The following is a 15143-nucleotide window of genomic DNA, read 5'->3' on the forward strand; positions in this document are numbered from 1 at the left end:
TTATAATCGAAATCACAGTCACTCGATTAACCCTTAGTATAATACTCCAAAGGCCAACACTAGCGCCAGCCTTACAGGTCCGTAAATAACGGGCACAAAAATAAAACGGGTTGCTCTAATTGTTTACTTTAAGAATAGGTCGCCGTTTATATAGTCCACAGTTTACAGGCAACTGCAGCGTGACCGTTTTGTTAATTAAGGGGCTCTCACTTTCAAGTATTTTCTCGAAGCGAAAAGACAAATTGTAAGGAAATTCTGTAGTTGTTTATTGGAAACAATTTTATTGCCGATTTCAATTGTGTTTTCGTATAAAAAAATGCCTTGTATTGATTATTTATACGGGGTACAGGGTTTAAAAAATTACATAAAATAAATGTTATTACCAAAAAATAAAAGTCTGCAAAGAAATCGTATTTTATCTTCAGTTGGCTACTGCAAGTAACAAAAGAGTTTTAACTGATTTTTCTACCGGATCTTCTTGGCATAGCCGACGAAGTTTTTGGTCACTACTACATTTGTAGAACAGTTATGCAATACTTGTCTTTTGTCTTTTCTTTGTATTGTATGTTATTCTAGTATATCTGAGATTTTAACAAAAATAATGATAAATCGTTTATTACCTTTTCACTAGGTCTTAATTTACAACGATGTGTGAGACTGATGCCTGATGTAAGTTTTGAATAAAAACCTGAGTTACAGGTCACTAGTGCCCCGCTCTCGTTTAGAAACTAGACAAATCATGATGATAAGAGCAGTATTAAAAAGAATAGCACTTTATTTTAGAAAGGGGAAAAAAGTACATTGAAGTTTGGTAAAATACAAGGTTTTATGCAAAATTTAGGTGTACGTGGAATGGGGTGTGTGAGCGGGTGTAAGGGTACATTTATTATAATACCCATATGGCGATAATTTTTCAGTATGGGTTTCCTTTTATTTATTTTACGGCAAATCTGATTATTCGTTTTGTCCTAAATTACGAATACTAACTGGCTAACATTAAACATTGATAAGATCTCAGTATTTTCAACTGTGTAAAACCGATTTAGGGAACCCAGAAATTTCCTTGCGAAATAACCAAAGCTAGGCTTTATACAGGATTAATAGATCTTTGTATATTTACGAGCGACCGCCGAGCTCCGTGTAGCTGGAGAAATACGGGCTGCAGTATCTGTCGGCGAGAATGGATCGTAGATTCTGGTCATGTTTGGTGACATAAAAGTTTCAATTCTTTGGTAACCACGTCTCGGACCCCACACAGTACACACACATTTATCTTGGATTACAGTATAGTATGTACAGAGGTAGAAAAAACATCCTCAACATTTTTTCTCAAAAATAAATCTGTACGTGAGTATTTTTCGTTAGATTCCCTCAAGTAGCACGAAACTCATTTTCTACGCCGGGGTACTTACGCCTGCGTCTGTTCAAATATCGGTGTAATGCTCCCTCAGAAAACAAACAGATTTATACAATTCAGAATCTCGTTTTAGAATTGTGTTACCCTTTCTGGCTGTGAGAGAGTAATTGTGGGTAATATTCGCTACGACCGGGCTTTGTGGCAGTAATTCCGTAATTCCCACCTATTAAATTTTAACTTTACAAATTCAATTCTGCAGTATTTATAGGTTTATATTCCGATATCGTAAATTGCTTATAAATTCAACGATGTAAAGAAAATGAATCCGTTCTCTCTCAAAAACATTGCGAACATAACATATCCATAAATGATGTTCATAGTTTGTTTTATTAACTACTGACGCAAGCCTTCGAACTAATGATAGTGTCTAGTTATGGTCACATCAGCCGTACAATACACTGATGACGTAGTTCTAATTTGTGTAGTTCGCAATTCCATTAGTCATGCTTTTAAACAAACTCGTACAAAATTTGTCGCCGTGTTGTGACCAGCGCTTGGCTCGCGCGAGTACCGACCCACGGTAATAAAAACGTGTGGTCTGACCAATAATGGACGACGCTCTTGCTATGATTTTCATTTGTATGTATTAATACGAAGCATAACAAAAGCGGAATTGAAAACGTGTTAAGTTTTTGGCATCAAATGTTCTTACAAAGATAACTTAAAAGTAACTTGCAACTTTTAATGTAGACAGAATTTGATTCCCAAGGAGGTGTCCTCGGTATCGTAGCTCGTAGATCCTTGCTTCCATGTTAAACCGAACATTATAATACATAGCCATGACACCATTTTGGTCGAGTTATTTTTAATCACGAACCGCAATATGATGAACATGCAAATTGTTGTAACCATAAACTGTTTCTTAGTTGTCTAGTGCTTCATGCATATTCACAACCGCTTCAGGGTGCCTACGAACACTACTTCCTTCCGCACGACTTAATAGGATTAACATTGTGATTTATTAGGCTGAACGCCTATTACTATGCTTCAGTCGTCGCTCATATTTGAGATGCTTTTGGCACATTGAGGTGAGGAAAATGATTGGTTGGTTTCCCTATCAGACCGGCTTAACTTAGCTGATTGATGGAGTTCTCAGCAAGATTGTCGGTGCATGAGACTTTAAACGTGTGAAAGTCAAGCTAAGAAGACAGTAATTTGTGAGTCCGAAATGATGATTGTATTTCTGATGATGTAGCAACAGTACACGAAAACGAAACTCGTTATTCTATTTCAGATTTACACTTACATAGTTTTACCACAACAGATTCCAAAAGGGTTAAAAATATATGATAATGTGACTCATAAACTTTATCCTGACCCTCAAAACTGTCACGTAAATCAGGATCCCAGTGCCCATCAAGGGGATCTAAATGTCATATAGCTAAACCAATGTCATCCTAATCACCGATAACTATTTATAATACTGCGGAGTGCTGGTGCGAGTCCCCTCGTGCACGGCCCGACGCGTCTCGTTAACGCCTGCTGCCCGAGGTCACCAGTTTGATACCGGAGGGTGATTATACTTGTTACGTGATATTGATTTAACTGTTTCGTCCTTATCTTCATTCTTTTATGGTGTGGGTTGTCGTTAAAATTTATTTACTTGACATCACGTGCTACTCATTTTGTAGTGACACGAGATAAGTAATGTAATGTAAGTGACAAGATAGTTTAGAAAATTTTGTAAATGTGTTCTCAAAATTTTTCTTGATAAGCTCCATTTTGCAGCTTTTATTTTCTTGCATGCGAATCCTAAAATCCTGACGCAGTCTACGTAGTATGTTGAATACACTAAAGTTAAAGATATTCTTGCAGAAAAAAATAAGTAGATGTATATAGAATAGAGCAACGATTAGCGATGGCCATAAAGAGATGTACTTAAAAACTAAACACGACTTTTCATAACTCCTGTATTCAAATTCTAAATAGACGTTAAACATAATGCCCCGCTCGTGATGAAACACTAAGCTCCTATTTACAAAACGGCAAAGTAATAACAATGATGCCTGATTATTTAAGCTTGCTTGTTTTACTCAACTAAGGTTGTTTGACAACACACAGTAACTTTATAGCAAGTCTTAGTTACGAGAGAGGCAATATGTAACGCGATAGGCGTATACCGTTACGAATATTGATTTACGCCTTTATGATTTAGTAACCTATGAGCTCGGAGTCCTGGATATAAGGTTACTGCTCTCCAGATTTATGCCTTTGTTTAATATCCTGTTCTGAAGTGTTTCTTATCTGAATTTCTTATACGTGCGCAGATATTGTGACACGACGTGAAGGTCATATCATGTCTTTTTTGCTTTCTTATCATTTGACACACACCCACGTCACTATCTTCTTATTGTTGTATGGATTTTTTTGGCACCTCCACAATAAATGTCTATGAATGGTGAGGGGACAAATGTATCTAATAGGAAGGAAACCACGACAAAGTTTCTAAGAAATTCTCGAAGTTAGTATGACTATTATTCCTCTGCAGATAAACTGTATCCAAACTATGTTATATGTCAGTTATAATAACTTTGTTGCATTGTTTTTGTATTAGTTGTTTGTTGTATTAGAACAATGAGCGATCTAACTTTTGTTTATGATTTAACTTTTCTTTTTTGTTGATGCGCATTTGGCAGATTTGAGACGTCTTCGTCTCCCACAGGTCCCCGGACAAGCTCGTATGCGCGACGGACGCGATTCCAATCGTTAACTTCCTTCATTTGTTTACTCGGCCTCGACCTCTAGAATTTACGATTGTTTGATGTGCGCGTATCCTTCAACTATGATAGCTTTGATATATTGTATGCTGATGCTTGTGCAACGCGGTAAGGTAGCATTTGAGAATATTGTCTGTGATCTGACCAAAATAGATAACGCACTTGACATTTCAAGTTCAAATTATGATCCTGATCTTGATGTTACGTAAATCTCAGTCAGGTATTATATTTTTCCTGCGGCCAAGAAAAATGTTTTTCCTCTTGATGTCTTAAAAGCCTCTTATTCTCGGACGATGTCGAACTTTTAATAAGTTATACAGAAAAAGGGTTAGCCGACATTGATGACGCAGAGAATCCTTAAAGCTACTCGCCCGGGTTTATTTCCAGATAAATGTTCTGTGGCGAAAGTCGCTAACGGAAAAGGAAGCCGCAATAAAAAAAGACGGCATTTGTGAATACTTTAAACGATTCCAAGATTACCGTGTTACGACCGCTCTCAAAGACTTGTGTGCGAAGTTTTTGTGTACACGTTTATTTTGTAATTTGTTTCAAATTCATTCTATAAGTTTGTTTGACTTTTTACAACTTTTGTTATTAATTTGTTATTATTATGCTGATGTAAAGTGTTGTTTGTTACAGTCGAAGGCGTTAGGCAGGGTGCTCTTCGATCAAGTATGTCGACAACTCCATCTTCTGGAAGCGGATTACTTTGGCTTGGAGTATCTGGACGCGAATGGCACGAAGGTATGGGTACGTTATCAACATTGATTACTTTATTTACGATTTTAAAAAGTGAAATATACTTTCCCCATAATAAGGATAAATGTGTTGAATAAAACCTCATACGTATGTTATGAACATACGATTAGAAGTTAAATATCCTACTACTATTATAAAGGCGAAAGTTTGTAAGTATGGATGTATGGTATGTTTGTTACTCTTTCACGTAAACACTACTGAATGGATTTGAATGAAACTTTACCACAATATAGCTTATACATCAGAATAACACATAGACTACAATTTTTGAGGTTTCTAATGTGAGGTCGTAAAAAACACATTTTTTGCGCTTACATTGCAAACGCTGACTGAATCCTACAAGATAGATAGAAGGCAGATAGATAGACAGAAGGCAGGTATAAATTATAACTTATATCTTCTAACCACGCGGACGAAGTCGCGGGCAACAGCTAGTACATTAAGATAAGTCGGATTCATGTACCCTGTCATGACAAGTGATGTCAGATGATTATTTGGAATAGCTTGGCAAGATGAAGGGGTAGGCTTGTGCCTAAAGGAAAATAAATAAAAAGGCTAATTAAAGTCAGAGAAATAATTGCTACAATATTTTGACCTTACTTCGTGTAATCGCTTTAGTTACTCCTTGACCACAACACATAAATAAACCAACGTCAAGTAGCTATATTACGTCGCTGTCTTGTATAATGAGTGATGAGGGCCGGAAACTTAATCCCGCTAAATATATACATTCAGGGAGAGACCGGGGTCGGCGACGCATTAGCGGATCATCTGTCATTGTTAATGTTTATACCGCACTAATCATTTACCTTAGGGCATCAGTCACGCGTAGATACATTTTTTATTGAAGAGATCTATTTAGTTACCGTAGTATATGTAGAGGTACAAGTATTCGCTTTTATGACTTCTATGCGCCAACTAAGGTGCCCGGTTTCTAGCTACCTTATAGGGGTACCCGTAGTACATCTAGGTAGGGGCGTAAAAGCTTAAATGCTATACGCGTACAACACTGATATTATTTACTATATTTACTTAGGTACGTGTTAAATATGTATGAACTTTAAAACTCTTTAAGTGGTGTATAAGGGGATTATGAACCGAGTAATTTAATTAATTATACCGAAAGGTTTGAGTAGACATTTATTGGGAAGTTGTTAAATGAATGCAAAACTAGAGTTGGTTTTCCCACACATGTTAGCTATAAATAAAATCTTCAGATCAGGCGATTGTTCTCATGACGTTGGATTATCAACTCTCGACACCAATTATTTTCAATTGATCCTTAACTTTCTGATACCTTGGTATTAAGAGTTGACGTCAAGAGGCAGCGCTGAGGGTGCTCGAGTATCGGCGCTCGCCTCATAAAACAATGCAGCTTATGTGTCTATATTATATGCTTTTTTATTTTTTTTTGCTTCCAGTTTAATGGCAAATGTATAAAGATGCTTATGTTTGAAGACAATTTACGCCAAACTCCGATATTTGTATTAAAATTTTACTTTTATATTACAAAATGATGTGAAGAAGTAAATTTCACGTGTACAGTTTTTCTTTTACTTTATTTTCCGGGTTTCCAGCGTTCTTCAATTGAGCTTGTAAGTGCAGCTTGTAGGTGAGGCGGGGTCGAAGTTAGAGAAACTTGCACGTTCTAGTTTCATTTCTATTAACGCCGCCATGCCTAACGCGTGGTTTATGTAATACATAAAAAAAACAACTGGGCATATAGTAGTTTCAATAGAAAAACTATTAAAACTAAAACGGAACTGGTTTTGTAGAAAATTGTTAAAACTAATTATATTTATAATAAATATGTGGAACCCCTTTAAACGGGTTGTAATTACACCCCTTCAAGAAGACTTACGTATTCGCACTAGACGTCGGTGCAACGGTAATTAGATGACGGACATTCCTATAATTACCGTTACGCGGTTATGAAATTCATGAGGTTGAAGGGCGTCGTGCGCTAATTAACAACCAGACTATGTATTGTTAGGCTCATAGTCGTGAATATATGTAAACAAGAGCGGAATCGGGTTATCTTTTGACAGTAATGATTTACCTCTCGTCTATTGTTACAGACATTTTTACTTAAGTCTAGATATTGATTTCGATTATTTGATTCGGAAATTTACTTAAGCAAAACGAAAAACGATGTAAACAAAACGTACTTGAAAAATTTAGCTTGTTTGACCTAAATGGTTTCAAGCGAAATTGAGTTATATTTTAACGCTGATGATAGATTTCTATGCTAACGTTTCAATTATTTTAACTGTAGTCTATATTTGATTCATTACCTTTGATCTACAAAATAATTCTCATTCTTCTTACACAGTACTGGTTGGACTCGGAGAAGCCGATGTGCCGGCAGGTGGGCCTCTCAATGCTAGAACCGACCCTCCGCTTCTGCGTCAAGTTCTACACGTCGGACCCGGCGCGGCTCGAGGAGGAGTTCACGCGGTACCTCTTCTGTCTGCAAGTCAAGAAGGACCTGGCCACCGGCTGTATACAGTGTAATGAGAACACTGCTGCTCTGATGGCCAGTTATATTGTACAAGGTGAGATTGTAAAACTGTTTAGTATACTGCCAGATTTTTAGGGTCACGAAACCGTAGGGTAAAACAGAAGCTCCTTACGGTGGCTCCCCTGACTATCTGTTACCAGATTCAGCTGGTGAACTGTGTCATCTAGACTGTTGTTTTTTGTAAAAATGATGTATTTTCTGTTTTCGCTGTAACATTCAATAATGAAAATAAACATTGAGGTTTAGCAGTAACGGTCTTATTCTCATAATTTTCAAGGGTGACCCTGAAGGTGATACCTAAGCCTATTTGTACCGAACCTCTCTATTTGTCCCGTCGGTGTAGCGTATCAGAATCGTACTTGACCGGTATTTCATTGTGTGTGTAATGACTTGTACTTTAAATATTTTATGGTAGTCGGTAATTTCAATAAAACAGGAGTAACCAGGATCGGTGCCGGTTGAGCTTGTTTGTCTAGTGCAATATCTGAGTTGATGTAATTTCTAAGTCAGTATACAGTGAAGATCACAGAGACTGATATTAAAGTGGCGTCGTTATGGTTACATTTATGCATTTTCATAAAAATCAAGAAATCTGGTTGTAGGTTTCATATAAAGTTTACACACCTTTGGTCATAAGCATACATTTTATAGTAAGAAGAACAAACTATCTTATACATCGTCCCTGTATCCATGAATAACAAACAAGTACAAAACAACAACCGCGCAACTTGTACCCACACTCCTCCCAACTTTACAGAGTACATTACAACTGAAATTAGCGAGTTTGACCTAAATCAGCAATTCATATTAATAACAGAATCCCACCGTGTCTCCTGTGTGAACGGCCAGTTTGTAATCTAACGCGTGATTTGTTGCTATGCGTTATTTTCACGCAATTATTGCGTTATTTGGAACGAAATTGTTGTCATTTATCATTTATATTTCTACTCGTGTGACAACTTTAATCGTTCGAGTATATATATATATATTTCTAATGGTTTTGTTACAATTTTGTAATCAGTTATATGACAAATGATAATTGTTGTTGGGAAAATGCCAAAAAAAAACCTCAAAGAGACTTATGTTTGCCCTTTTTAAGGCTGAATGAAAGCCTTCGAATAGCGTATTCGTGAATAGAAACGCGGCATGTTGCGAAGCGGATGACATGTAATACTGAATGTCGACCATGACCTAGAGTAAACTTAAGCCAGGTCAGAGATCAGAGAAAACGTCAGATACTCCAATGTTGAAAAGCTACCGATACCGAGGATTCCATACTATACATACGTTAAACAATACCCAGTACCTGTTAGAGAACGAGCCTTGTGATATGTCAATAGTGAGGAAGCATGGTGATCAAATCTCAGCCCTTCCCTATTTCGTTGTTTTTTCGCATCGCTAGTGTACTTTAATATTTAAAGACTAAATCTTGACCATAACTCAACTTTGCCTCCCTTTTTAGCGGAATGTGGTGACTTCGTACCCGAGGACTACCCCGACCACACCTACCTCAGTGGCTACAAGTTCTTCCCCGGACAGGACTCGGAGTCCGAGAGGCGAATAATGGAGAACCATAAAAAGCATCTGTAAGTGGTAGTACTTCTGTTCAATCTATACAACTGTAGAGTTATAGTAACACTTAGAATCTTAGGTTACTTAATATTACATACATTAAATGCAGCATCATCCTAATTAATAAACAAAGAAATATTCACCAGACAGATGTTGTAATTAAGATGTGATAAGGTTTCTGTAATAACTTGAAGTTTTAAATGTCTAAATCGCAAGTATTTCCATGAACTTACAAAACATTGTTTATAAAAAAACAACTCGAGAATGCCCATAGATTTTCCGCTTTACTAAACCAAACTCCGTAATCGCAGCCTACAACTTATCGAGGGCAGTAAACCTTAGCCAAGTGAAGACAATCTTGATAGTAATTGGATAAAATCGTTTCTCCAATTAAACGAGTGCTGTTGTTTCACAGAGGCCAGAGCCCCGCCGAGGCTGATTTGAACTTATTGGAAACAGCGCGGAGGTGTGAATTATACGGTAAGTGGAGCTACTGGTTTTTATACTGTGATTTTATCTAGTAAATAATGTACTTGAGTGATCGTGTTTTATATTCGAATTCCGATCACATATTACACGTTGAAAGAATCATTTGATGATATGCTTGATATTTATTTGTTTGTTTATGATAACACCATTACAGTCACATATAAACCTAAGCGATGTTATAAAATAATTAAGTAATGATATATAAATTAAGTAATACTTAAGTAACAATTAATCAATTCTACCTCAAAATATGGAACATGTAAATGACGTAAGATTAAAGCCCTTAATTTTTTTATATCATGTTTAGAAATACACTCTTCGTCTTCAATTTGGGGTCGACGCAACATTTCTTTTTCTTCTATCTCTATTCTTAATATACATTATCCCCAACATAACTGACATATTTAATGAATGCAGGTATAAAAATGCACCCGGCTAAGGACCACGAAGGCGTACCTCTAAACCTCGCGGTAGCCCACCTAGGTATCATAGTGTTCCAGAACTACACCAAGATCAACACCTTCAGCTGGGCAAAAATCAGAAAGATATCGTTCAAGAGGAAAAAGTTCCTCATTAAGCTGCATCCTGAAGGCTATGTTAGCGTAAGTTGCTTTTGTAATTTAAAATAAACTTTCCGTTAAGATAAGTCTTTTTTAACGTTTTTTTTTAGTTTCAAGGAACAGACAGAATTGTTACTAGCAAGTTAGTGATATTTAAACGGACTGAAAATTATAACGGGGAACAAGTTGCCTATTTTACTGTTTTTGTAAAACCTTATTAATGATATTTACAATTTTACCTGATTTTGTATTCACACCATTTGCTTAAAAAATAATATTGTGGGAGCCATTCAATATATATGAGCAAAATATTGAACATTTATTCAAGTTTGTGAGGCTATTGTTCAAATTGGTAAAAAAGCCATAAAACAAACACTGTGTTTCTATAACCTAGGGCTACTACCGCGACGTGGTAGAGTTCTTCTTCGACGGCAGAAACGAATGCAAGAACTTTTGGAAGAAATGCGTGGAGAACCACGGCTTCTTCCGGTGCTCGAGCGTGCAGCGCCAGCCGAGGCAGAAGACCAGGGTCATATCCAGAGGATCCTCGTTTAGGTACGACTGACTGGCAATATTTTAGTTTTAAGTAACCGAGAAGAGACATGATTAGGAATTGTTGTGAACGTGTGAGTCCCCTAACTGTTTGAATATTAAGCAAATGTGCTAAAAAGTATTGAATTGAGGAGTGACAGTTGCTATAGTCCGATTTTTAATTCGAGGCAGTAAAATGACATTTCCAGTGTGGCAGGTTTTTAATTCCAAATAAATAGTGATGTGTTAGAATCGACTTATTACAGTCAAAAGTTAGTCGAGCTTACATTTTTTTATTCAGATATCAAATTAGCTCTGTATAAAAAAAATATATTTACGACAATTTATCAAAAGACATGCACGGTGACTGTTTTTAAATGTAAAAAAAATATATATTAATTTAAATTTATAAAATTAAAGCCAAATGCGGTGCTGGTATAAGATGAAGCACCTTACCATGCAAGAAAAGTCGAGCGCATCCAACTCCAAACTGGATGAATTCTGACATTATGTAGTGGTTGGATGAAAAACAAATTTAATATCGACTTACAATTATAAAAGCTCAATTAATAGAAATAGTAAATTTTTGATACAAATAAAATAAAGCATGACTAAATGTCATCGTCGTAGTAAGATTTCCAAACATCACTATTGTAGCGGGTCACCCTTTTTTGTATAAATGACAGTTGCAATTGTCATTTTACTGCCTCGAATTAAAAATCGGACTATACAAACTGTAAAGGTGTCAGATATTTTATTTTTAGTGTTTAATATTTTCACATTGTAGATTTGTATTTTTTTAACTGTTTGCGCTTTATACTGACTGAACAAAATAGATATCTCACTTGACGGGCTTTCGTTTTGTAGGTATAGCGGTAAAACTCAGAAGCAGATCGTGGAGTACGTGAGAGACAACTACGTGAAGCGACAAACATTCCAGAGGTACGTACAAATTGCTCACTTAAATATAAGCTTAGCTATTTTGGCAACTACCTACCAATATAGACTACAAGTTGACATGAGATACAAGTCACATCTTTTTACAAGTACATAATTTAATATGTCAAGACTGGAGTGTTTCTTGCACAAATCCTCTTTTGATGATACACTGTTCCACGATTTATTTTAAAGATGACTATTTTATCTCGTGCCAAACTTAAGACTGCATGTAAAAATAATACATAAGCTTAAAGCCGCTATAGTCTACATAATTAAAATATAGCTTACTTACTGTAATTACCGCCAGGAGTAGCTAGACCAAGCTTATAGATGTAATATAGTATGTTATACTGTTAAACATATTGTCAGGGTGTAGGTGCGTCATAGGAATGTATTCCTAACATAACCTAAGTTAATACTAGCATAAGTTGTTGCGAAAGGTGAGTGGTTAGCATGGGCTGGGAGACACTAGCTTTTGGTTTTGTCTTGTGGGCGTTTGTGTGACAAGAGAAGCGAACTCGTAACGAAACAGATGCATGATGTAACATAAACAACAGTCCCTCGATTAAAACGATTCGGTTAGAGTGAGGCTTCGATAGTTTGTATTTATCGATGGTGATTAGCATTGTCTCGAGCATGCGCTGTATCCGTTGAAATTTCCGCTTCTTCCAAATAAACGAGAGTACGGTGTAGTGGCGAGTGCGTTGCGTTGCGACGGCACTGTGGCAATCGGTCGGAGGATGGTGTTGTCGTATCACGTAGGGAACTTGTCTCATGATGGGTCTGCGCTCTCATTGTTACTATGTTGAGATAAAATCTCATAACGTCGCGTTTCTTCTACCTTTTCACGGACGAAAATAACTTGGCCGTATTAGAAATTTCCAGATACTAGCATAGGGCACATATTAAGACATTGTTGGTCACGCTTGCTTAACTCACAGGGACCGCAGGCCCGTCGCGACGCGACGCGATTATGATAAGGGCACAGATTACATACTATGCGGTACTTGACCTCATACATTTGTCGCCCGACTAACGCACACGCACGCATCGCTCGTATATTTAACTCGGAGGAGATCGAAAAAAGTAAAATAGTTTGACTTGAAAACTGCCATGAAACAAATTCAAAATCAATGTATTCGCGGTGTTTAAATACGTGTCATTTTTTCCTTGTTCTTTACACAAACACATGCTGTGAAATTTATTTTGCACGTATACGCATAGCTTTTAAACGAGCATAGAGCGTGCGTGCAAGGCGACCGATGTAGACAATCAAGTCAATGTGCATTCAAGTTCGGAAATTTCTGTGGAACTATGTGTGTGAGCCCAAGTCACGTTTTATTATACCGCACTATTTACCCTTGTTGAAATATACGTATCAGGAGTGCTGTTCGATAGGAGTACTTAGAAAGGGGCGCTAAGATTAAGATTACCGTAAGCTCCTAGATGAGTGAAAGCAGACGAGCCGTAAGTGGTGGTCCACAGCAATTTCCGCGGAGTAGTATGTGATCTGTAGTGAGGGCGGGCACACACGAAACCAAAAGCTGGTGTCAGTCGTCACCATCCTCTGCCCGACTGTCGGCAGGTCGGGGTCGTTCCGCGCGTCGCGCTCGGTGTGCGGCTCGCGCGGCAACGTGGCGCCCGCGCCGCCCGCGCTCAACCAGAGCCTCTCCGCGCACCCGCTGCTGCCGCTGCCGCCCGGCTCCGACGGTACGTACTCACCGCGCCGGTGAACACTACACTACTACTTATTATCTTATTTTATTATTATTTGTTCAGGCTTTGTAGTCTACTGCTGGACATGGCCTCTTCTCTTCTTTAATCCTCCTGACTTCGATTGATTTCTATTTGATGTCCCCTCCCGAGTCACGTGCCCTCTGGTCTTGTCGCTACATGCCGTCTAAGCTGGTTTACCGTTGCAGCGATTTCCCTGGAGTGGGACAAGCAACCTCACTACCTGGAGGCTTCTCTGATGATGAAGGGCTACACTGCGGAGGAAGCTCGCGCAGCGGCGGCGCGGGCGCGGCGTCCGGCGGCCGCGACTCGCCCGCCTCTCGCAGCTACCGCCTATGCCAGCACGAGAGACAAGGTACGCACCACTTAACTTATACTCACGTCGCATAGAAAAAAAGTAACGAGATCTCTTTCAAATATTTATTAAAGCCTTTAAATCTCTGCTTTCGACAAGTCTTCAATGCTGTATGACTTATAAATCCTCTATAAGACTGGATTTTATGAATCTCATGACAAGTAGTGTAGAATTATTTTAACAAAGATTCACTTTCAAATAAAACACAACATAATAGATTTCTAATTAAGCTTAGATCTTTTAATTTTATGTTAATTTTTGTACATGAGACACCACAGATTCCAAAAAAATATCATATGGTCTTATTTTACTAGTTAAATTACCTTGAACTTTTCTATCTTCTGTTACCTGAGATTTTTCTAGGCTTATATTTCAGCTTCACATAGACCTGTATTTGTTTATTTCAGCTCACAAAACTCTACCGCGATCAAATCGTAAGGGCTCAGTATAAGTTGTCTTCTTATTACAATGTCTCTAAACTGTTCGATGGATCATCTCTAACATTTTATAATGTTTTGACATCTTCATCGTGCCTATTTTGGTTACATACATACGATACGGGTTTGACTATATGAAGAACAAATAGTAGTTAAAAAAAGAGGAAAAAAACACTTTCTTATTTGTATACAAAATACCAACGTCCTATTTTTTATTCTGTACACAGTGTTTTGTAATATGACAGTCAGTATTTTTATGATGTCACTTGAAACAAAATCACGTGTAACCAAATTAGACCAAACAAGCATGTTCTGCAGTCATGGGGTTTTTATTAATTACATTTTTTTTTATTTTATTTGTTCGATACCTAATTGGCTGTTTGTGATCAATGCTCTTTAATTTTATTTACGTACTTTTAGTCAAACATTATTAATATAACAAGTGAGCATAATTTTTTTTAAATAAATAAATTGGATTGTTCATGGTATAAATAAAAAAAAATCTTCAATTCTCGCGCGTTCTTCGGTCTTACAATTTTTCACTTTGTTATGCTCATTTGATGCTGTTAATTAACTAAAACAATGCTAAGATGGTATAGTAGTGGTCTTAATGCAATAAAAGGATTTGATTTTAAGGAGTTTTAAAGGTGTTTTAAAGGAAGGTTTCAATAGTAGAAAGGGGCAAAGGTCGGTTAAATGTACCCGTTAAGTTTTGTCTTTATTTTGATCATTAAGTTCTATAAATTTATTTGAACAAATAATTACTTTTAATTAAGACGACCATTACTAACATCTTAAGGGTGGAAGGGTATTGCAATCGTTTTCGCACCAATCTGGACATTTCGCACATTTGCCGTGATGCACTTATGGACATTCAAACTCTTGTTGACAATTTACAGATATTATTTTAGTTGAACAGTCAATTTTGTTATAGCATCTAAATTGTGAACAAGAGAACTTGAATTTTGGTTGAATGGGACAATTTGATAGACTTCCGGCAATTCGCTTCCGCAGGCTCCCGAGGTAGTGACCCATGTCGAGGTCAATCATCATCCTACGGAGGATTCGCCTCTGCCTCATCGGACGACGACACCATTGGTGAGTAAATAAGC

The 15143-nt window shown here is 37.3% G+C and overlaps 1 protein-coding gene across 1 annotated transcript in view; it reads left to right on the top strand.

The window, feature by feature from the left end:
- Positions 1–15143, top strand: part of LOC113493044 — a 50834-nt gene that overhangs the window by 20602 nt on the left and 15089 nt on the right. Inside the window, exons 3-13 of the mRNA XM_026870826.1 lie at positions 4774–4878; positions 7226–7448; positions 8877–9000; positions 9402–9466; positions 9893–10077; positions 10430–10590; positions 11434–11508; positions 13091–13215; positions 13428–13594; positions 14002–14028; positions 15046–15129. Coding sequence (XP_026726627.1) covers positions 4774–4878; positions 7226–7448; positions 8877–9000; positions 9402–9466; positions 9893–10077; positions 10430–10590; positions 11434–11508; positions 13091–13215; positions 13428–13594; positions 14002–14028; positions 15046–15129 — 1341 coding nt within the window. The remainder of the gene's footprint in view (positions 1–4773; positions 4879–7225; positions 7449–8876; positions 9001–9401; positions 9467–9892; positions 10078–10429; positions 10591–11433; positions 11509–13090; positions 13216–13427; positions 13595–14001; positions 14029–15045; positions 15130–15143) is intronic.

This window comes from Trichoplusia ni, chromosome 4 (assembly GCF_003590095.1).
Source record: "Trichoplusia ni isolate ovarian cell line Hi5 chromosome 4, tn1, whole genome shotgun sequence".
Lineage (NCBI taxonomy): Eukaryota > Metazoa > Arthropoda > Insecta > Lepidoptera > Noctuidae > Trichoplusia > Trichoplusia ni.